The sequence below is a fragment of the Silurus meridionalis genome, chromosome 12 (assembly GCF_014805685.1).
Source record: "Silurus meridionalis isolate SWU-2019-XX chromosome 12, ASM1480568v1, whole genome shotgun sequence".
In the NCBI taxonomy this organism is placed as follows: domain Eukaryota; kingdom Metazoa; phylum Chordata; class Actinopteri; order Siluriformes; family Siluridae; genus Silurus; species Silurus meridionalis.
The window spans coordinates 639099-664098 of NC_060895.1; the positions used below are offsets into that span (position 1 = coordinate 639099).

General features: G+C 40.9%; 1 protein-coding gene across 1 annotated transcript in view; it reads right to left on the reverse strand.

The window, feature by feature from the left end:
- LOC124394822 (cGMP-dependent 3',5'-cyclic phosphodiesterase) overlaps nt 1-25000 on the reverse strand; it is a 137737-nt gene that overhangs the window by 21925 nt on the left and 90812 nt on the right. The window contains 11 exon segments of the mRNA XM_046863298.1: nt 180-219; nt 768-879; nt 2126-2256; nt 5349-5417; nt 5574-5615; nt 5727-5801; nt 16958-17010; nt 19032-19176; nt 19780-19839; nt 21943-21998; nt 24663-24772. Of these exon segments, the coding sequence (XP_046719254.1) occupies nt 180-219; nt 768-879; nt 2126-2256; nt 5349-5417; nt 5574-5615; nt 5727-5801; nt 16958-17010; nt 19032-19176; nt 19780-19839; nt 21943-21998; nt 24663-24772 (893 nt within the window).

Consider the following 25000-nt stretch of genomic DNA (forward strand, 5'->3'; position numbering starts at 1 on the left):
TATTAGTCAAATCCGATTTCCTTATATTTTACAGATATTCTTTAATAATTGCATGAAATTCCATGCTCGTGTTTCCTGTTTTACACGACGCCATGATTCTGAACATGCAAATGGAGACACTAGTGAACTCTGAGTCACAATCCCAAAAAAACACAGTCTGAGGTCTGTTTTTAACTCACCAAGGTGTGTGAAGAGATTTTTGGCCACCTGAAGTAGAGCCTGCACACACACACACACACACACACACACACACACACACACACACTAATCAATAACAGGCATCATGGTAATTCCTCTGGCATTTCACCAGTGTTCTGATTAAAAAATAAATAAACATAACACAAAATATAAAGCAATAAAACATACAATTATACTTAAATATAATATATACAGTCCATATAAAAATCTGTAGATGGAGACATAATCCATAAACAAAAAAAAGAAAGAAAAAAGAAAAAAAAAATATTAGACTACCTGAAAAGAAAATGATTCAGTATTCAGAGCATGTTCGGAGAAAAACTGCAGCTATTGAGTAAATGCATACAAAAATCAATAGAAGTGCACACTGAACTGTGTGTGTGTGTGTGTGTGTGTGTGTGTGTGTGTGTGTGTGTGTGTTTCAGTCAGTTCAAGAGAAGCACTCAGCAAATCCCTGAGGTCCTGAGTCGCTGCTCAGCACTTTGTGTACCTGAGAGACCACAGCACTCATCCCTACATCAGTCATCTCATGCTTTCTTTCACTCTTTTCTCCTTTTCCTCAGTCCTACCTGACACTCAAACTTTAGTTTCTGCTCTTTCTGGAAGGCGAGTGTGCTGGTGAGCACTGTGGAGGTGTAACAAAAACAGTGCTGGACCATGTGTTCATCTGCTGCTGTGTATCTATAGAGCGAGTGAGAGAGAGAGAGCGAGAGTGAGAGAAAAAGAAAGAGAGAGAGAGAGAGAGAGAGTGAGAGAGAAAGAGACAGACAGAAAGGCGAACAGAGAGGCAGAAAGAGAGACAGACAGTAAACGGAGAGGCAGACAGATGGTTTAGAAGGTCAAAATGCTTCAGAGTTTTTTTTTTTTTATAAATAAATCAGATCTCATCATGATAAACTGCTCTGTAATCCAACCTTTGTCTGTGTGTGTGTGTGTGTGTGTGTGTGTGTGTATGTATGTGTTTCTCTCTCTACACAAACGTTTGTCACAATTTTCAGATGTTCCTGCCAAATATTTAAAGAGAAGAAAAGATGTAAAACAGATGAAGGGATGAAACTAATGAAAGGAATTTGGAGCTGAAGGGAATTTCAGTGCCTGAACATCTGCTAAACACACACACACACACACACACACACACACACACACACACACACACACACACACACACACACACACACACACACACACACACACACACATTCGCTCTAGAGTGAATTATATTGTTCAGGTTATCCTAAATTAATTGGGATAATTTCATTTGTATGTAATGGGTGTGTGTGTGTGTGTGTGTGTGTGTGTGTGTGTGTGTGTAGGTGTGTGTGTGTGTGTGTGTGTGTGTGTGTGTGTGTGTGTGTGTGTGTGTGTGTGTGTGTGTGATGTGTGTGTGTGTGTGTGTGTGTGTGTGTGTGTGTGTGTGTGTGTGTGTGTGTGGTGTGTGTGTGTGTGTGTGTAGTGTGTGTGTGTGTATGTGTGTGTGTGTGTGTGTGTGTGTGTGTGTGTGTGTGTGTAGTGTGTGTGTGTGTGTGCAGGTGTGTGTGTGTGTGTGTGTGTGTGTGTATAGGTGTGTGTGTGTGTGTGTGTATATGTTTCTGTGTGCTTGTGTGTGTGTGTGTGTGTGTGTGTGTGTATAGGTGTGTGTGTAGGTGTGTGTGTGTAGGTGTGTGTTTGCATCACTGAGAGTCACAGCACGTTAGCATGTGTTACTATGCACATTTCGTGTGATGGTGTAAATGTAGTGAATTTACATGTCAGTAGTGAATTAGGTTTAAATCTGTTTTCTTCTTTCGTAATATTGAAATGAAAAATGTACTGAAATGAATTTTACTCTGAAATCATCTCCATATTGCTAATAAATAAACAAAAGCTTACACATTAGTTATTAAAATGTCACAGTGTCGTAAAAATGAGCAATACTGAAGAAACTTACGTCTGCCCTCCCTTTTTGTTAAAGGCGCATGCTAGCGCCACCACCTGGCTAGTAGCCTGACTCACGACAGGCACACACAGCATGGAGTTCGCTTCAAACCCCAACATACTGCTGAGCTGCCTTCTCTCCTCCTGATATATAAAGAGAAACAGAGAGAGAACGGGGTGGATGTTAAAAAAACACATTAGAATAAAGTACGATTTATTAGCAATCATTACAATTAGGTGTGTGTGAAGATTAAAATAAAAAAATAAATAACATAAAATCACACATAACTACAAAAACAATATAATTACTTCATTATGACTGGGATATTCTTCATTTTACCCAATTTACTGAACTCAACTGATCAGAAGAAGAACTTTAAAGCCTGTTCCTCAAAAGCAGTCTGTATATGAGCACAAAACCATTGCCAATGAACACGTTAACAAACAGAGCTTCTTTATCTGGAGGATAAATTCAGATGTTGATAGACATTTTAGAGAGAAATATGTACCGTAGTTTTATTCTATAGTTTATAGTTTTATACAAACTGTTCCCGTTTTCTTTTTTCAATCTTTTATTCCATCTGGAGAAATTGCAGCATTAGAGAAATCACTGCTGAATGCAGGACGAGTTGGCAAACAGATTTGGCTCTTAGTCCCAGTGTGTGGCTCCTGTCAGCATCTCCTCTGGGTCTGAGCTACTGGTGGATATCTGAGAGTTATGGCAAGTTTCTCTTTCCAAATCCATTCAGTCATGTAGAAATAAATCTTCACACCACTAGAAATACACCTGGTGGTGAAGGTTGGAAAAAGAGCAGAGCAGACTGAAAATGAGATTTAGATGATGCCTCGACAAGCAGCACAGCTGCTTAAGAGATATCATCACATTTCCATGCTGGGGAAATGGTTCTGTTTATTCAGGAAACATCAGAAAATGCACGGCCCATACCAGTAATATACACGCCTTACTGCAGGCTTCACTGAATTATTCTCATCAGATGATAAGTGTCCTAGAATATGGCCTTAAAATATAGAATTCAAATTAGAAATAAAGTTATCAACCAATAATAATCATAATAATAATAATAATATTAGTTTAAAACCAATAATAATGCATGAGTTGGTTCATAGCTTCTAGAAAAACAAATGAACATGAAACATGCAGGATGAAAGGCCACGCCTCCTGGTATGTTAAGTAAAAGAACAACAGGGAATAGAAATATGCAGGGAATTTAAAAGACTTGCACATGGTGTAAAGTCAGAAATAAATACTATACAAATATTTCCAATGACAAAATAAGTTCTAGAGTGCAGAAACACTGGTAGAAAAAATGCAGAAAAAGTTTTCACTGACTGCACCAAGTGACATCACATATAAAGCTGTGAAGAAGGAAATCATAAAGAGAAGGAAAGAGATGTGCAGCAGTGTGTGATTCCTCTGTTTAAAACATTTCTGTTTTTAATAAACAGCTTCAATTTACTCTAAGATAAAATGTGAAACTTTCCTTCTAGATGTACGTTGTGGTCATGAGAGGAACGTGTCTCGAGCTTTTGAAGCATCTCTGTACATCTCAGTATTCTCTGGATGGAAGAGTCATCCTTGTGTTGTGTTGTTTTTCTATCCTGCTGAATGGCAATGCAGCATGTTTTATTTTGTCTTTCTCTACATTTTGCAGTTTGATCTGTCTGTGGGTTTATTTCCTCACGAGGTTCTGTTGCCTTTGTAACTTGTGTAAAGTTAAAAGCAACTGTTTTATGTACCATTAAAAGTAAACTTGCCTGAGGAAAAAACCCAAATGATGCAACTGGGCAGTGCAGATTCATTTTATACCACTGGCACAGATGTGCCTCCTCTCATTACAAAATCTGATGAGAGAAACCTAGACCTTCACTTTCTCACTAGATCACACCTCAGCCTAATACAGCTCTGCTCTCACTTATAATCATCCACAAATGCCAGCTGGACCTGCAGAGACCAGACAAAGTCTTGTGAAGTTCTTCTGATTGATTGCTGTGTGATGTTTATTTATCACCACCGTGATGTATGTTCCCTACATTCAGAGGTTTCTAAACCTGTATCCTGATAGAGTTTCCATGAATCCAGGAAGAGTGCTTGGATGCAGCAGGAGTCGTGTGTGTTATCTGATGGGAAATCGCAATTGTTCAAAATAACATCACAAAGCACTTATGCGATAAAATAAGAGCTGTGTGGGCAATGCTGTAGAGTGTGAGCTTCTCCTCTGTAATGTGAGAGAGCAGGAGCATGAAGAGAAACTATGCAGAGTGCCCGTTTTGGTCCTACATGTAATGCATGGGTATCTTCTGTGCGCTAGGAATACAGCTAAAAACCAAACAAACGGCTCCAGGTGATTTTTTCTACTCATGGTGCCTCAAGTGCAATTTTTCTTACATTAAGGAATTTTTATGGAGAAAGAAGTGTTTGTGGTCTTATTAATAAGGGTGTCAGTCAGAAAGCTGAAAGAGCCCTATAGACTGAGCCCAGGTGATGAGATGGAAGGGAACTCTCAGATCCCCCACATCTCTACAGATGCTGTTAAACACATTAATACCAGCGCTGTCTCTTTTCTCAGATAAGAGTCTGCATGCTCGCGTTCCTCCTCCAGGCTTTGACCTCACCCATGAGATCCTCAGACTTAATACTTGTCTGATTAATAACTCGTTCATTCAGGGCTGTGCGGTCTGCTGGGAATATTTCAGCACTACAACTTTCTCAGAGCAGTAAAACGTGTTTAATGACGCAATACGACCTGGTCTACATTTAATTGACAGGAAATGCGATTCATAAATACAGATCAAAAACCAATTAAATGCACACAGGCAATCCATTCTCTCTCTCTCACACACACACACACACACACACACACACACACACACACACACACATTACAGATGCCAGATCCCGAATTATTTTATTTTATGTTGTGTTAGATGAAGAAAATGAGACAACTGTAAACCCTTGCCAGTTTCATTCATCTGGAAATAATGTGTGCCAATTGTGTGTGTGTGTGTGTGTGTGTGTGTGTGTGTGTGTGTGTGTGTGTGTAATAAATAGCTGGTATTGGGGATGAGATTAGTCTGGGGAAAGTAAACACATTCTGTCCTCTATTACCTCTATTAAAGTCCAGTCACAGACAGGACTGTGTGTGTGTGTGTGTGTGTGTGTGTGTGTGTGTGTGTGTGTGTGTGTGTGTGTGTGTGTGTGTGAGCACATGCATCACCTGGCTAACATCCTGTAAGGTGATTGATTTCTTTTTCTCCACCACCTGCCCAAAGCGTCCGAACATCAGCTGGGCAAAAAGAGCAACATCAACAACAGCATTAAGACCATGCTGAGGGACACATGGAGACAAATCTGGGGACAAACCTCTCTCTCTCTCTCTCACACTCACACTGTTATCATTTCATCTATTGCTTATATTCATTATAAAAAATAATAAGCTTACTGGAAAGCTGATCTCTTCTTCTAGAACTTTATCCCCAACCACCTGTTTTATACACACACAGAGCAGTAAGACACAATGTATATGTATAAATGTGTGTGTGTGTGTGTGTGTGTGTGTGTGTGTGTGTGTGTGTGTGTGTGTGTGTGTGTATACCTGACAGAATAGTTGATGATTATCCTCAGACACCAGCAGCAGACAGCAGCACTGAGACTGGGTCTCTTTTTGCAGCTATAAAACAGTGAAAGTAAGAGAGACGGGGTGTCAACACTTTATTCAGCTGTTCGTCTCCATCAACATGGTATTCCTCATTCTAATAAAATGACTGCTGTCAGGAACACATTAATAAACGGTTACAACAGTAACCATGTGTTTAACCATTTATTTATCATATTTTTTTCTTACAGTAACCAGTTTATTCATCTGTCCATATCATCATTCATTCATCTACCCATCATCTGTTAAAATAACCCATTCACCATCCAAACACTACAGTGTAGTGTAGTGAATTGTAGTGTAGTGAACAGTAGTATAGTGTAGTGAATTGTAGTGTGTAGTGAACAGTAGTATAGTGTAGTGCAGTGAACAGTAGTAGTGTAGTGAACAGTGTAGTGTAGTGTGGTGAACAGTAGTAGTGTAGTGAACAGTAGTATAGTGTAGTGAATTGTAGTGTAGTGGTGAACAGTAGTATAGTGTAGTGAATTGTAGTGTAGTGCAGTGAACAGTAGTGAACAGTAGTAGTGTAGTGAATTGTAGTATAGTGTAGTGAATTGTGTGTAGTGAACAGTGTAGTGAATTGTGGTGTAGTGAATGTAGTGTAGTGAACAGTGGTATAGTGTAGTGAATTGTAGTGTAGTGTAGTGAAGTGAACAGTAGTGTAGTGTAGTGAATTGTAGTGTAGTGTAGTGAACAGTAGTGTAGTGTAGTGAATTGTAGTGTAGTGAACAGTAGTATAGTGTAGTGAATTGTAGTGTAGTGAACAGTAGTATAGTGTAGTGAATTGTAGTGTAGTGAACAGTGGTATGGTGTAGTGAATTGCAGTGTAGTGAACAGTGCAGTGAATTGCAGTATAGTGTAGTGAACAGTAGTATAGTGTAGTGTAGTGTGTAGTGTAGTGAACAGTAGTATAGTGTGTAGTGAATTGTAGTGTAGTGTAGTGAACAGTAGTATAGTGTAGTGAATTGTAGTGTAGTGAACAGTAGTATAGTGTAGTGAATTGTAGTGTAGTGTAGTGAATTGTAGTGTAGTGAACAGTAGTATAGTGTAGTGAATTGTAGTGTAGTGAACAGTAGTATAGTGTAGTGAATTGTAGTGTAGTGAATCAGTGCAGTGAACAGTAGTGTAGTGAATTGTAGTGTAGTGAACAGTAATATAGTGTAGTGTAGTGAATTGCAGTGTAGTGAACAGTAGTATAGTGTAGTGAACAGTAGTGTAGTGTAGTGAATTGGTGTAGTGTGGTGTAGTGAACAGTAGTATAGTGTAGTGAATTGTAGTGTAGTGAACAGTAGTATAGTGTAGTGAATTGTAGTGTAGTGAACAGTAGTATAGTGTAGTGAATTGTAGTGTAGTGAATTGTAGTGTAGTGAACAGTAGTATAGTGTAGTGAATTGTAGTGTGGTGTGTAGTGAATTGTAGTGTAGTGAACAGTAGTATAGTGTAGTGAATTGTGGTGTGGTGTAGTGAACAGTGGTATAGTGTAGTGTAGTGTAGTGCAGTGAACAGTAGCAGTGTAGTGAATTGTAGTGTAGTGAACAGTAGTATAGTGGTGTAGTGAATTGTAGTGTAGTAGTGAACAGTAGTATAGTGTGTAGTGAATTGTAGTGTAGTGTAGTGAACAGCAGTGTAGTGAACAGTGAATTGTAGTGTAGTGAATTGTAGTGTAGTGTAGTGAATTGTAGTAGTGTAGTGAACAGTAGTAGTGTAGTGAATTGTAGTGTGCAGTGAATTGTAGTATAGTGTAGTGAATTGTAGTGTGGTGAACAGTAGTAGTGTAGTGAATTGTAGTGTAGTGTAGTGAACAGTAGTATAGTGTAGTGAATTGCAGTGTAGTGAATTGTAGTGTGTAGTGTAGTGAATGTAGTGTAGTGAACAGTAGTGAATTGTGGTGTAGTGTAGTGAATTGTAGTGTAGTGTAGTGAATTGCAGTGTAGTGAACAGTAGTATAGTGTAGTGAATTGTAGTGTAGTGTGTAGTGAATTGTGCAGTGTAGTGAACAGTAGTATAGTGTAGTGAATTGTGTGCAGTGTAGTGAATTGTGGTGTAGTGTAGTGGTGAACAGTAGTATAGTGTAGTGAATTGTAGTGTAGTGAACAGTAGTATAGTGTGTAGTGAATTGTAGTGTAGTGTAGTGAACAGTAGTATAGTGTAGTGAATTGTAGTGTAGTGTAGTGAATTGTAGTGTAGTGTAGTGAATTGTAGTGTAGTGTAGTGAATTGTAGTGTAGTGTAGTGAATTGTGTGCAGTGTAGTGTAGTGAATTGTAGTGTAGTGAATTGCAGTGTGTAGTGAATTGTGGTATAGTGTAGTGAATTGTGGTGTGGTGTGTGAATTGTAGTATAGTGTAGTGAATTGGTGTAGTGTAGTGAACAGTAGTAGTGTAGTGAATTGTGGTGTAGTGTGTAGTGAATTGTAGTGTAGTGAACAGTAGTATAGTGTAGTGAATTGTAGTATAGTGTAGTGAATTGTAGTGTAGTGAACAGTAGTATAGTGTAGTGAATTGTGTGTAGTGAACAGCAGTGTAGTGAATTGTAGTGAACAGTAGTGAACAGTGTAGTGAATTGTAGTGAATTGTGGTGTAGTGTGGTGAACAGTGTAGTGTAGTGAATTGTGTAGTGTAGTGTAGTGAACAGTAGTGTAGTGTGCAGTGAATTGTAGTGTAGTGTAGTGAATTGTAGTGTAGTGAATTGTAGTGTAGTGTAGTGAATTGCAGTGTAGTGTAGTGAATTGTGCAGTGTAGTGAATTGTGGTGTAGTGCAGTGAATTGTAGTGTAGTGAACAGTAGTATAGTGTAGTGAATTGTAGTGTAGTGAACAGCAGTAGTGCAGTGTAGTGAATTGTGGTGTAGTGAACAGTAGTATAGTGTAGTGAATTGTAGTGAACAGTGTAGTGAATTGTAGTGTAGTGGTGAACAGTGTAGTGTAGTGTGTAGTGAACAGTAGTATAGTGTAGTGAATTGTAGTGCAGTGAACAGTAGTATAGTGTAGTGAATGTAGTGCAGTGAATGTAGTGTAGTGAATGTAGTGCAGTGAATTGTGGTGTAGTGTAGTGAATCAGTGTAGTGAACAGTGTAGTGTGCAGTGAATTGTAGTGTAGTGAACAGTAGTAGTGTAGTGAATGTAGTGTAGTGAACAGGTATAGTGTAGTGAATTGTAGTGAACAGTAATATAGTGTAGTGAATTGTAGTATAGTGTAGTGAATTGCAGTGTAGTGAATTGTAGTGTAGTGTGCAGTGAACAGTAGTATAGTGTAGTGAATTGTGGTGTAGTGTAGTGAACAGTAATATAGTGTAGTGAATTGTGTGTAGTGAACAGTAGTATAGTGTAGTGAATTGTAGCAGTGAACAGTATAGTGTAGTGAATTGTAGTGAATTGTAGTATAGTGTAGTGAATTGTGTGCAGTGAACAGTAGTGTGCAGTGAATTGCAGTAGTGAACAGTAGTATAGTAGTGAATTGTAGTGTAGTGAACAGTAGTGTAGTGTAGTAGTGTAGTGAACAGTAGTATAGTGTAGTGAATTGCAGTGAACAGTAGTATAGTGTAGTGAATTGTAGTATAGTGCAGTGAATGTAGTGCAGTGAACAGTAGTGTAGTGTAGTGTAGTGAATTGCAGTGTAGTGAACAGTAGTATAGTGTAGTGAATTGTAGTGCAGTGAATTGGTGTAGTGAACAGTAGTATAGTGTAGTGTAGTGAACAGTATAGTGTAGTGAATTGTAGTGTAGTGAACAGTAGTAGTGCAGTGAATTGTAGTGTAGTGGTGTAGTGTAGTGAACAGTAGTATAGTGTAGTGAATTGCAGTGTAGTGAATTGTAGTGTAGTGAACAGTAGTGAATTGTAGTGTAGTGCAGTGAATTGCAGTGTAGTGTAGTGTGTAGTGAATTGCAGTGTAGTTTAGTGTAGTGAATTGTAGTGTAGTGCAGTGAATTGTAGTGTAGTGAACAGCAGTAGTGCAGTGAATGTAGTGTAGTGTGTAGTGTAGTGAATTGCAGTGTAGTGTAGTGAATTGTAGTGTAGTGGTGAACAGTGTATAGTGTAGTGCAGTGAACAGTAGTAGTGTAGTGAATTGTAGTGTAGTGTAGTAAATTGTAGTGCAGTGTAGTGAACAGTAGTACAGTGTAGTGAATTGTAGTGTAGTGTAGTGAATGTGGTGTAGTGTAGTGGTGAACAGTAGTATAGTGAACAGCAGTATAGTGTAGTGAATTGTAGTGTAGTGTGGTGAATTGTAGTGTAGTGAAATGTAGTGTAGTGTAGTGAATTGTAGTGTAGTGAACAGCAGTGAATTGTAGTGTAGTGAATTGTGCAGTGTAGTGTAGTGAATTGTAGTGCAGTGTAGTGTAGTGAATGTAGTGTAGTGCAGTGTAGTGCAGTGTAGTAGTGTAGTGTAGTGAATTGTAGTGTAGTGAACACTAGTATAGTGTATTGAATTGTAGTGCAGTGCAGTGTAGTGCAGTGTAGTGAACAGTAGTAGTGTAGTGTAGTGAATGTAGTGTAGTGAACAGTAGTATAGTGTAGTGAATTGTGGTGTGGTGAACAGTAGTAGTGTAGTGAATTGTAGTGTAGTGAACAGTATAGTGTAGTGAATTGTAGTGTGCAGTGAATTGCAGTGTGAACAGTAGTATAGTGTAGTGAATTGCAGTGTGAACAGTAGTACAGTGTAGTGAATTGCAGTGTAGTGAACAGTAGTGTAGTGAATTGCAGTGAACAGTAGTAGTGTAGTGAATTGTAGTGCAGTGAACAGTAGTAGTGTAGTGAATTGGTGCAGTGAACAGTAGTATAGTGTAGTGAATTGTAGTGTAGTGAACAGTAGTATAGTGTAGTGAATTGCAGTGTAGTAGTGAACAGTAATATAGTGTAGTGAATTGTAGTGTAGTAAATTGTAGTGTAGTGAACAGTAGTATAGTGTAGTGTGCAGTGAACAGTGGTATAGTGTAGTGAATTGTAGTGTAGTGAACAGCAGTATAGTGTAGTGAATGTAGTGTAGTGAATTGCAGTGTAGTGAACAGTAGTATGGTGTGGTGTAGTGGTGTAGTGTAGTGAACAGTGGTATAGTGTAGTGAATTGTAGTGTAGTGAATTGCAGTGTGTAGTGAACAGTGGTGTAGTGTGGTGTAGTGAACAGTAGTATAGTGTAGTGAATTGCAGTGTAGTGAATTGTAGTGTAGTGAATTGCAGTGAACAGCAGTATAGTGTAGTGAATTGTAGTGTAGTGAACAGCAGTATAGTGTAGTGTAGTGAACAGTAGTGAATTGTAGTGTAGTGAACAGTAGTACAGTGTAGTGAATTGTAGTGTAGTGAACAGTAGTATAGTGTAGTGTAGTGAATTGTAGTATAGTGAACAGTAGTATAGTGTAGTGAATTGTAGTATAGTGAACACTAGTATAGTGTAATGAATTGTAGTGCAGTGAACAGTAGTATAGTGTGCAGTGAATTGTGGTGTAGTGAATTGCAGTGTAGTGAATTGCAGTGAACAGTATAGTGTAGTGAATTGCAGTGCAGTGAACAGTAGTATAGTGTAGTGAATTGTAGTGTAGTGAACAGTAATACAGTGTAGTGAATTGTGGTGTAGTGAACAGTAATATAGTGTAGTGAACAGTAGTATGGTGTAGTGAATTGTAGTGCAGTGAACAGCAGTATAGTGTAGTGAATTGTAGTGTAGTGAACAGTAGTATGGTGTAGTGAATTGTAGTGCAGTGAACAGTAGTGTAGTGAATTGTAGTGAACAGTAGTGTAGTGAATTGTAGTGTAGTGAACAGTAGTATAGTGTAGTGAATTGTAGTGTAGTGTAGTGAATTGTAGTGTAGTGAACAGTAGTATAGTGTAGTGAATTGTAGTGTAGTGAACAGTAGTATAGTGTAGTGTAGTGAACAGTAGTATAGTGTAGTGAATTGTAGTGTAGTGAACAGTAGTATAGTGTGTAGTGAATTGTAGTGTAGTGAATTGTAGTGCAGTGTGGTGAACAGTAGTATAGTGTAGTGAATTGTGGTGCAGTGAACAGTAGTATAGTGTAGTGAATTGCAGTGTAGTGAACAGTAGTATAGTGTAGTGAATTGTAGTGTAGTGAATTGTGGTGTAGTGTAGTGTGGTGAACAGCAGTATAGTGTAGTGGTGTGTAGTGTAGTGAACAGTAGTATAGTGTAGTGAATTGTAGTGCAGTGAATTGCAGTATAGTGTAGTGCAGTGTAGTGAATTGCAGTGTAGTGCAGTGTAGTGAATTGTAGTGTGGTGTAGTGAATTGTGGTGTGGTGTAGTGAACAGTGAGTATAGTGTAGTGAATTGTGGTGTAGTGTAGTGAATTGTAGTGTAGTGTCGTGAATTGTAGTGTAGTGTAGTAAATTGTGGTGTAGTGTAGTAAATTGTGGTGTAGTGTAGTAAATGTAGTGCAGTGTAGTGAACAGTAGTGTAGTGTGGTGTGGTGTGTAGTGTAGTAAATTGTAGTGCAGTGTAGTGAATTGTAGTATAGTGTAGTGAATTGCAGTGTAGTGTAGTGAATTGTAGTGTAGTGAACAGCAGTATAGTGTAGTGAATTGCAGTGTAGTGAACAGTAGTATAGTGTAGTGAATTGCAGTGTAGTGAACAGTAGTGAATTGCAGTGTAGTGAACAGCAGTATAGTGTAGTGAATTGTGGTGTGGTGCAGTGTAGTGAACAGCAGTATAGTGTAGTGCAGTGAATTGTAGTATAGTGAACAGCAGTGAATTGTAGTAGTGTAGTGAATTGTAGTATAGTGAACAGTAGTGCAGTGAAATGTAGTGTAGTGAACAGTGGTATAGTGTAGTGAATTGTGGTAGTGTAGTGAATTGTAGTGTAGTGAACAGTAGTATAGTGTAGTGGTGTAGTGTAGTGAACAGTAGTATAGTGTAGTGAATTGTGGTGTAGTGAACAGTAGTATAGTGCAGTGAATTGTGGTGCAGTGTAGTGAACAGTAATATAGTGTAGTGAATTGTAGTATAGTGTAGTGAATTGTGCAGTGTAGTGAACAGTAGTATAGTGTAGTGAATGTAGTGTAGTGAACAGTAGTATAGTGTAGTGAATCAGTGTAGTGAACAGTAGTATAGTGTAGTGAATTGTAGTGTAGTGAACAGTAGTATAGTGTAGTGAATTGTAGTATAGTGTAGTGAATTGTAGTGTAGTGAACAGTAGTATAGTGTAGTGGTGTGTGTAGTGTAGTGAATTGTAGTGTAGTGAACAGTGAGTATAGTGTAGTGAATTGCAGTGTAGTGAACAGTAGTATGGTGTAGTGTAGTGAACAGTGGTATAGTGTAGTGAATTGCAGTGTAGTGAACAGTGGTATAGTGTAGTGAATTGTAGTGTAGTGAATTGTAGTGCAGTGTAGTGAACAGTAGTGAATTGTAGTATAGTGAATTGTAGTGTAGTGAACAGTAGTATAGTGTAGTGAATTGTAGTGAACAGTAATATAGTGTAGTGAATTGTGGTGTAGTGAACAGTAGTATAGTGAACAGTAGTAGTGTAGTGAATTGCAGTGTAGTGAACAGTAGTATAGTGTAGTGAATTGTAGTATAGTAGTGAATTGTAGTGTAGTGAACAGTAGTATAGTGTAGTGAACAGCAGTAGTGTAGTGAATTGCAGTGCAGTGAACAGTAGTATAGTAGTGAATTGTAGTGTAGTGAACAGTAGTATAGTGTAGTGAATTGTGGTGCAGTGTAGTGAACAGTAGCATAGTGTAGTGAATTGCAGTGTAGTGAATTGTGTGTAGTGAACAGTAGTATAGTGTAGTGAATTGTAGTGCAGTGAACAGTAGTAGTGTAGTGTGTGAACAGTAGTATAGTAGTGAATTGCAGTGAACAGTAGTATAGTGTAGTGAATTGTAGTGTAGTGTAGTGAATTGTAGTGTAGTGTGGTGAACAGCAGTATAGTGTAGTGAATTGCAGTGTGAACAGTAGTATAGTGTAGTGAATTGTAGTGTAATGTAGTGAATTGTAGTGTAGTGTAGTGAATTGTAGTGTAGTGTAGTGAATTGTAGTGTAGTGTAGTAAATTGTAGTGTAGTGTAGTGAACAGTGTATAGTGTAGTGTAAATGTAGTGTAGTGTGTAGTGAACAGTAGTGTAGTGAATTGTAGTGTAGTGTGTAGTGAATTGTGTGTAGTGTAGTGAATTGCAGTGTGGTGAACAGTAGTATAGTGTAGTGAATTGTAGTAGTGAACAGTAGTGTAGTGAATTGTAGTGTAGTGAACAGTAGTGTAGTGTAAATGTAGTGTAGTGCAGTGAATTGTAGTGCAGTGAACAGTACAGTGTAGTGAATTGCAGTGAACAGTAGTATAGTGTAGTGTAGTGAATTGTAGTAGTGAACAGCAGTGTAGTGAATTGTAGTATAGTGAACACCAGTATAGTGTAATGAATTGTAGTGCAGTGAACAGCAGTATAGTGTAGTGAATTGTAGTAGTGAATTGCAGTGTAGTGAATTGTAGTATAGTGTAGTGAATTGCAGTGTAGTGAACAGCAGTAGTGTAGTGAATTGTAGTGAACAGTAATATAGTGTAGTGAATTGTAGTGTGGTGAACAGTAGTATAGTGTAGTGAACAGTAGTGTAGTGAATTGCAGTGTAGTGAACAGTAGTATAGTGCAGTGAATTGTAGTATAGTGTAGTGAATTGTAGTGCAGTGAATTGCAGTGTAGTGCAGTGAACAGTAGTAGTGTAGTGAATTGTGCAGTGTAGTGAACAGTAGTAGTGTAGTGAATCAGTGTAGTGAACAGTAGTAGTGTAGTGAATTGTAGTGTGTGAACAGTAGTATAGTGTAGTGAATTGTGCAGTGTAGTGAACAGCAGTATAGTGTAGTGAATTGCAGTGTAGTGAACAGTAGTAGTGTAGTGAATTGTAGTGTAGTGCAGTGAATTGTAGTATAGTGTAGTGAACAGTAGTATAGTGTAGTGAATTGTAGTGTAGTGCAGTGAATTGCAGTGTAGTGAACAGCAGTATAGTGTAGTGAATCAGTGTAGTGAACAGTAGTAGTGTAGTGAATGTAGTGTAGTGAAATGTAGTGTAGTGTAGTGTAGTGAATTGTAGTGTAGTGTAGTGAATTGTAGTATAGTGTAGTGAATTGTAGTGTAGTGAAATGTAGTGTAGTGTAGTGAAATGTAGTGTAGTGTAGTGAATTGTAGTGTAGTGTAGTGAGGCTATAGTGTGTTTGCTCTTAAAGCCACTCTAAGAGCTCTAAAAGACTGCGCTACACAGCTAATCCAAGCACCATTGAGTCCAGCAGGAAGCTCTTGTCAATTTGTGAATGCCCCCAGGAAATATAACACTCACACCAGATATCAAACCCAACATGATGGGAGGAGAAGAAATGAAGGGGTAGGAAATAAGAAAGGAAGAAAGTGGTAGGATAAATAAAACAGTGCTGAGAGAAATAATCACAAAATTATTAATAGATGCTGTCAAAGGAGGTGAAAAGAAATCAACAGAATAATGGAGGGTGGGAGGAGAGAGAGAGAGAGAGAGAGAGAGAGAGACAGAGAGACAGAGAGAGAGAAGTCTAAAGTGCAGTTAAAGTGATTTATTTAAACACAAAGTGGCAAAACAAACACTAATTATTCAACCTAGTAAGTCATAAAATCACCATGCGATTATTGCTATGAGAAGAGAAAAGCGATACGCAGTGTGTAATCAGACACGTGAGGACTGGTGATCACTGGTGAACTGGATCTGATATACACTGCTGTAATATGTGCTGTGTGTGTGGACCTGTCTGTACAGATCTCAGGGTCTTTTTCTTGCTGTTTTCATAAACCAATGACAAAGTACAATCACATTAATAAATTACATACATTCTTATTAATATTTAAAATTAATTTGCATGTTTAATGTTTTGCAACAAGTCAATCTGTAATGGTGTAAAATCTGCACATTAATACTCAGTTTAGTTATTCTGATGAACTCACAGGTGTGTGAACTGAGGATCTGAACGCAGATCACCAAACCATAATCCTGTTATTTCCTGTTATATCTGCGTATCTGGAATTTGTACAACATCCTGTTTATATACTGAGCTCAAAGAGACTAAACAGGTAATGTGGATAAAAGAATTGGGGTCGGCTGATGGGCACAGTGTGTGTGTGTGTGTGTGTGTGTGTGTGTGTGTGTGTGTGTGTGTGTGTGTTTTACTCAGAAAGATGTAGGAATCTGTATAAACACTGATAAGGTTTTATGCTAATGTGCCCCTGAGACAGAGGAGAGAAAAAAACATACAGAATACTGATGAGGACAAACTCTCTCTTGTCTTTTCTAAACACATACACACTCGTCTGTCCTTTGTGATTTCTCTCTCTCTCACACACACACACACACACACACACACACACACACACACACACACACACACATTAAACTTTCCACATGATCATCTGTCTTTCATACACACAGCTGTTTAAATGGCAGAGGTGATTGCCAGTTATAATAAATGAATGTGAATTAAGAACACACTGACTCCTCCCTCTCCCTCTCTCTCCTCCCTCTCTCTCTCCTCCCTCTCTCTCTCCCTCTCTCCTCCCTCTCTCTCCTCCCTCTCTCCCTCCCTCTCTCTCTTCCTCTCTCTCTCTCTCTCTCTCTCTCTCTCTCTGTCAGTATGGGAACAGATTTGCTGGATCATTAAATGAATTGTAGAATAATCTATCATGGCTGCTAGCAGTAGTTTGTAGTTTAGTTCTCAGACAGACAGACACACAGACAGACACACAGACAGACAGACAGACAGACAGACAGACAGACAGACAGACAGACAGACAGACAGACAGCAGTAACTGTAATATAATATGTTGGTGATGTCTGTAATCCTGTCTACTGTTTAAAGACTTGAGGAAATCGACTAAATATTCCATTGTTGAATTGTTGAGTTTTCATGACCTGGAAACTTTTATCTCTAAATCTAAAAAATCATTAAACCTAAAAAATCAAACTGTCTGAGCAGAAAGAGTTATAATGAATCTCCTTCTACACTTTAATGATCTTTATTAATGACCAATAATCACCAGCAGGAACCTCCACTCATGATGTCCTCCTTATTCAAACACACTGATATCCACACACACACACACACACACACACACACACACACACACAATTAAAGATGAGAAAAAAAAATTGTTTGATTAATTGAAATAACTACACGTGTGTGTGTGTGTGTGTGTGTGTGTGTGTGTGTGTGTGTGTGTTATAACTCACATAGTTGATGACTTTGAGCTGAAGCGATGCTGCATCCAGATCATAGAGCTCACCTGTGGATCAGAACACAGTAATCAGAGATCAGAGCAGATAAAATAACCTTCATTACTGTTCCATGATCCCCAACATTCTCCTTAACATCTCAGAACAGATGAGAAGGACACAAGCAGATCAGAAGATAAATACTCTATATCTCTAGAACACACTTCTGTCGTACAGTAAATCACACACATCCTCACCCACATCCTCATCCACATCCTCATCCACATCCACATCCTCATCCACATCCTCATCCACATCCTCATCTACATCCACATCCTCATCCACATCCACATCCTCATCCACATCTACATCCTCATCCACATCCACATCTACATCTACATCTACATCCTCATCCACATCTCATCCACATCCTCATCTCATCTACATCTATATCTCATCTACATCCTCATCTCATCCACATCTCATCTACATCTCTCATCTCATCTCTCATCTCATCTACATATCTCATCTACATCTCATCCACATCCTCATCCATCATCTACATCTCATCTCACATCTCATCTACATCTCATCTATCTCATCTACATCCACATCTCTCATCTCATCTACATCTCATCTACATCATCTACATCTCATATCTACATCTCATCTACATCTATATCTACATCTCATCTACATCTACATCTCATTCATATCTCTCATCTACATCACATCTCATCTACATCCATATCTACATCTCATCTACATCTACATCCACATCTCATCTCTCATCTACATCTACATCTACATCTCATCCTCATCCACATCTCATCCACATCTCATCATCTACATCCACATCTCATCTCACATCTACATCTCATCATATCTCATCTCATCTATATCTACATCTCATCATATCTCATCATATCTACATCTCATCATATCTACATCTACATCTCATCCACATCTCTCATCTACATCTACATCCATATCTCATCTACATCTATATCTCATCTACATCTATATCTCTCATCTCATCTACATCTACATCTCATCTACATCTCATCTCATTCATATCTCATCTCATCTCATCATATCTCATCTCATCTACATCTACATCTCATCTACATCTACATCTACATCTACATCTCATCTCATCATATCTCATCATATCTACATCTACATCCTCATCCACATCTCATCCACATCCACATCCTCATCCACATCTACATCCTCATCCACATCTACATCTCATCCACATCCACATCTACATCCTCATCTACATCCACATCCACATCCTCATCTCATCCACATCTACATCCACATCTCATCTACATCCTCATCCTCATCCACATCTACATCTACATCCTCATCCTCATCCTCATTCACATCCACAGGCACTGCTGTGTTCCATCCACTCGCTATCTCCAACACAACACATAACACAACACAACACAAAACACAACACAACACACAACACATAACATAACTCATAACACAACACACAACACAACACATAACACAACACATAACATAACACAACTCATAACATAACACAAAACATACAACACAACACAACTTTTTGTTGAGGGTTAAGGGCCTCGCTTAAGGGCCCCGCAGTAGCAGCTTGATGGTGCTGAGATTTGAACTTGTCCACTGCTGTAACTTTTACAATGACAATTACTGTTAATTTGCATGAAGATTTAAATCAGCATCATTATGGTGGCGCCCCCTAATGGGAGAAGAAGAAGATTTTATTCAGCTTTATTCTCACATCCCCTCCTTTTCTTAGCTCAACACTAAGTTTCCAAACAATAGCCAAAAAAAAACATTTGTGCACTTTTAATAAAATTGGCAAAAGAAATACTTTTTGAAAAACGGCTACATGAAATCTGTGTGGAAAACAACATGAGCAGGTGCAGGATTTCAGCGAGACGTCTCTGAGCAGATCGGCCCTGTTGTCTGTTCAGGCTCAGCTAAACTTCCCTGACCACCAGGGAACCCTGGGTAATTAATGTTGTTATTTATATAATGATCAGGTTTCACTGATAGGTGTGTATTTTGTAATACAGATAAATATCCGGCTTCATACCACAAAGCTGCAGAATCTTGCGGTCCAGTTCTCTGTAGTCTTTCACCTTCTTGCTTGGGCTGTTGGTGTTGAGTGGCTGAGACGGGGCTACTGGTGCCGTCACACTCCTCTGTATTGCCTGCACTCTTTTACAGGCAACGATGAGCTGGCAGAAACACACACACACACACACACACACACACACACACACACACTCTGTCATGCATGCTCTCTCAGGTCAAAACATCCTGTCAAGGGCCGAGATCATCTCATCCTGACTGCAGCTTTAAGGGCAGTGTGATTATGCTCAGTGTGTCTCCACAGACAGTGTAGACATGACTGTAAAATTACATTACCATAGGTCAAACACAACACCATTATCACAACTGTGTGTGTGTGTGTGTGTGTGTGTGTGTGTGTGTGTGTGTGTATAGACAGAATCAGGACTAGATTAACTCATGGCTTGAGGAAAATATGCAGCCCTCGAGTCATAACACATTGAGAGAAGGTTCAATATGGAAATGTGCCCCCAGTCCATGTTTACATTACAGCCATGAGTAGAATATGTACGTTAAATGAAGAGCAGAGGAAAGCTGAACGTACTGAACGTACTCGTACTGGGTGAAGGGAGCTGGTTTTATAAATAAATAAATAAATAACTCTCCTATGCTAATCGTTCAGCCCATACAGGCGACATTGGGCTCCTACTACATCAATATATCAGAACCAGCTTCAACCTGTTCTCGTTTTGTGTGTGTGTGTGTCTTACATGTTTCTCCAGAAGATTTAGGTTCTGTTCATCCTGATCAGTGAGCAGATGACAGCAAACCTGTACAGGTGAAACAAGAAACAATAAAGACTAAAATCACTAAAAACACTAATATAAGAATATAAGGGTAGTGTCTTCTGTTGTTTTACTACATCAAACACACACACTCACACACACACTCACACACACACACACAAACACACACACACACACACACACACACACACACACACACACACACACTCATCAGCAACATCTGAGCTGATTTTCTTAAGTCCATCTGAATTTAAGAGAGACAGCAGTAGAGCTCCTGTACGCCTGCAGGAGACCCGGCAATCGCAGTGTAAACACAGGGTAACTCAGTGACATAGAGCTGCAGTGCATTCTGGGACTTTCAGTCTAGCATTTGCTCAATTGCCTCCATCACGTCTAAGCTGGAACCCTCAATAACAAATAAGAAGCTACTAAGCTTGTTCTACTGTTAAATACTTCTTCATGTCCATCACAGCACTAAACAGTAATATCAGCCTCTCTTACTCGATCTTCATGAAGTCTGCATATTCTCTAGCCAGTGGATGGAGCTAGACCAGACTTTCTCCTCTACTCGGTTATTAAAACACATCAATAAATCGGTCAGTTTCAGCTGCATTTTTTTTTCTTCAGTCTGAACAATGAAGCAGTTTCTTAGCGAATCAGTGTTTAATTTGTGGGATTCGTTTGTAATTTAACAGTTTGTTGGATTTTAAAATGAGATGCCTGTTTGAGTTTAACTACTAATATAAGACGAGCTGCTCTAATCCACGTCTGGGTACAATTATAAACTCTTAAATAGAGCCTCAACTCAGAAAGGAAATACGGCAACATACAGAATGTGATCTCAGCTCTTCATCAGCACGTAAAGGTGGATTCTGTGATCACTGTTGTTGAAATGGTTATAGATTTTAGTTGAAAATTCTACATCATCATTCTTAGATAAGTTGTGCATTCAAATGATTTAAAGAAGCCATGCCCTCTACTGTTTATAGTCCCACCCACTTGTTAAAACTCAGACCATAATGTTGCGAAAGACTGAAAATCAGGATCAGTTCCAAGTCCATCCCTACTTATTTTAGATATCCTAAACATCCCAATTAGCTCAAGTGCAGTCCTGGAGATTTCACACACTGTGTGTTAATAATCACACTCTTCACAAGCTGGAGCAGGTGACTGGCCAATTTTCAACACAAACACAGCGAGGAATATTTTGTTGGAATCCTGTGGTTCTGTTCTAAATCTTGCTTTGTAAACACATCTAAATTATCAGCGAGATCAAATAAGGCATGAAAATCTTTATTTAAAAGTCTGTTGGGTATAACTGTAATCCTCTAAAGCTAAATGATGACCTTGGTGCTTTACGATTGAACGCTAAGGACATAAATTTGCTCGTAAACCCAAACATGCGTTTTGATCGGCTACATGTCCGCTCGTTAAACATTACACGGTGATGAAGGTATGAGATTTAATGAGTTTTAACAGAATGAGGAAGTTAAATGGGAATCAAATTGAGCAGAACAAAGAAAGTTGAACAAGGAATTACTCTAAGAGGAGTTTGACTTTGGAGCAGCATTGAGAAGTTCAGCTCATAAATTCATCCAATAATATTTGGATTATTGACACTGAAACATGAAGTGACACTAATAAGAAATATATTTACAAGACAAAACCTTTAAATATTAAAAAATGGTTGAAATGGAAAAGTTTCAGTATTGATGAAGATAAAATGTACAACCTGATTTGATTGAATAAACACAAAGTGGGTGTGCTCCTAACGTTCTTCTTCAGAAAACTCACACAAATGTAGTGAGAGTAAACACATCATTTACAGTTTTTAGGCATGTCGCTTTGTGAAACATTTTGAAAGGAAACAAAAGCTTCTAACTTTTATTGGACCAATTTACTTCCATTTCCCTAATAATGTTCACTCCAGTCACATGCTTCATTTTCAGTATGCAGGTGAAACTTCTCTGTACTGGGAGGAGGAACGATGGTGGATTAAATCACAGGGTTTCAAGTGGAGTGCTCACTATATCAGCTTTATTGTGTGTGTGTGTGTGTGTGTGTGTGTGTGTGTGTGTGTGTGTGTGTGTGTGTGTGTAGGCGTTCCATGATGGAAAGCAAACTCACCAAAATAAGAGACATGACCTTGTCTTCATCTTCATCTGCCAGTGGAATGATCACGACTACAGAGTGAGAACACACAGACACATTTAGAGTAAAGAGTAACAGGTATACAGAAGGAAAGATGTTGAACTCGATGTTTGTGTGAATCTGTAAAACACTTTCATAATTATAGAAATGGCCGTTTGTGTTCCAACAATAAAGACATATGGACTCATTTACATCCCTCAAAATGTGACTAATTTAATTTAAACATATAAATTGTATATTTTCATCAGGTTCTTTATCTTTTTACTGAGATGAGGTTTGAGCTGTTACTGTTAATGAGAACAAACTCGTTATCAGATTCACTTTTATTTATAATTGGGTCAGGGGAAGAGTGGGGCAGGGGCGAGAGGGGCAGCGGAAGAGTGGGGCAGGGGCAGAGGGGCAGGAAGAGTGGGGCAGGGGAGAGTCGGGCAGTGGCGAGAGGGCGAGAGGGGCAGGGCAAGAGTTGCAGGGGTGAGAGGGGCAGGGGAGAGTCGGGCAGTGGCGAGAGGGCGAGAGGGGCAGGGGCAAAAGGGCAGTAGAAAAGTAGGGCAGGGGAAGAGTTGGGCAGGGTGAGAGGGGCAGGGGAGAGGGGCAGAAGAGTGGGGCAGTGGAAGAGTAGGGCAGGGGCAGAGGGGCAGGGGAAGAGTGGGGCAAGGGAAGAGTGGGGCAGGGGAGAGGGGCAGTGTAAGAGTAAGGCAGGGGAGAGTGCGAGAGGGCAGGGGAAGAGTGCAGCAAGGGAAGAGTGGGGCAGGGGAGATGGGCAGTGGAAGAGTAGGGCAGGGGAGAGTGAGAGGGGCAGGGGAAGAGGGGCAAGGGAAGAGGGGCAGGGGCAGAGGGGCAGGAAGAGTGGGGCAGGGAAGAAGTGAGGCTGGGGAAGAGTAGGACAGGGGTGATTGGGGCAGGGGAAGAGTTGGGCAGGGTGAGAGGGGCAGCGGAAGAGTGGGGCAGCGGAAGAGTGGGGCAGGGGCAGAGGGGCAGGGAAGAGTGGGGCAGGGAAGAGTGGGGCAGGGGCGAGAGGGGCAGGGGCAGAGGGGCAGGGGCAAGAGTTGCAGGGGTGAGAGGGGCAGGGGAGAGTGGGGCAGGGGCGAGAGGGGCAGGGGCAGAGGGGCAGGGGCAAAAGGGCAGTAGAAAAGTAGGGCAGGGGAAGAGTTGGGCAGGGTGAGAGGGGCAGGGGAGAGGGGCAGGGAAGAGTGCAGCAAGGGAAGAGTAGGGCAGGGGATGATTGGGTCAGGAAGAGAGGGGCAGGGGCAGAGGGGCAGGGAAGAGTGGGGCAAGGGAAGAGTGGGGCAGGGGAGAGGGGCAGTGTAAGAGTAAGGCAGGGGAGAGTGCGAGAGGGGCAGGGGAAGAGTGCAGCAAGGGAAGAGTGGGGCAGGGGAGATGGGCAGTGGAAGAGTAGGGCAGGGGAGAGTGCGAGAGGGCAGGGAAGAGTGGGGCAAGGGAAGAGTGGGGCAGGGGCAGAGGGGCAGGAAGAGTGGGGCAGGGAAGAAGTGAGGCTGGGAAGAGTAGGGCAGGGGATGATTGGGTCAGGAAGAGAGGGGCAGGGGTGAGAGGGGCAGCGGAAGAGTGGGGCAGGGAAGAGTGGGGCAGGGGCAGAGGGGCAGGGAAGAATGGGGCAAGGGAAGAGTAGGGCAGGGGAGAGGGGCAGGGAAGAGTGGGGCAGGGGAGAGGGCAAGAGGGGCAGGGAAAAGTGGGGCAGGGAAGAGTAGGACAGGGGTGATTGGGGCAGGGAAGAGTGGGGCAGGGGCGAGAGGGTGAGAGGGGCAGGGGAGAGGGGCAGGTGCATTAGGGGAGGGGCGAGAGGGTGAGAGGGGCAGCGGAAGAGTGGGGCAGGGGCAGAGGGGCAGGGAAGAGTGGGGCAGGGGAGAGGGCAAGAGGGGCAGGGAAGAGTGGGGCAGGGAAAAGTGGGGCAGGGAAGAGTAGGACAGGGGTGATTGGGGCAGGGAAGAGTGGGGCAGGGGCGAGAGGGTGAGAGGGGCAGGGGAGAGAGGGGCAGGTGCATTAGGGGGAGGGGGCGAGAGGGGCAGCGGAAGAGTGGGGCAGGGGCAGAGGGGCAGGGAAGAGTGGGGCAGGGGAGAGGGGCAGTGGAAGAGTGGGGCAGGGGCAGAGGGGCAGGGGCAAGAGTTGCAGGGGTGAGAGGGGCAGGGGAGAGTCGGGCAGTGGCGAGAGGGCGAGAGGGGCAGGGCAAGAGTTGCAGGGGTGAGAGGGGCAGGGGAGAGGGGCAGTGGTGATAAGTTGATGGATGGTGGAAGAAACATTAAATACAAAATGCTGAGATATGCCATGAATACTTTCACATGTACATTGAAATCTCTCTACAGAGGATGCTCGATGGTGCAATGGTGAGTTTCAATGCCATGCAGTAAAAATAGAGATTAGAGCGTGGTGCTGAGCGTAGGTGGTCACCATGGCAACCAGAGAAATGGAACAAGAGAGCGAGGGAGAGGTTAGTCTTAAAGTTGAGATTAAAACTTCACAGCATCACATTGTTTCTCTTTTCTTTCTCTTTCTCATTACATCTTTTTCGATCAATATTCCTCTCTATCTCTCAAACCACATCTCAGTCTCACAGCAAAGTGCTCACACACCTTAAGACCACTCACTGTAATTACATCATGATCTAATGCTTTCATAGGTGCATGCAAATGTGTCCACACACACACACACACACACACACACACACACACACACACACACACCTCGCTTCTCAGGAGGGAGAGGTGCTGCCAGGCTTGCCCTCTGCTTCTCCTGCAGCTCTGTGGATGGCAGGCCAACACACACTGCTCTCTTCTTCTGCACCAACACCTCCCTGAGACACACAGAGAGAGAGAGAGAGAGAGAGAGAGAGAGAGAGAGAGAGAGACAAACAAACAGACAGACAGACAGATTTTTAGTAATATAATGGATAAATGTAACTTATAATTATGTTTCAATAAAACAACCATTGGAATTTTGATGGATGGATGGATGGATGGATGGATGGATAAATGGATAGATAGATAGATAGATAGATAGATAGATAGAGAGAGAGAGAGAG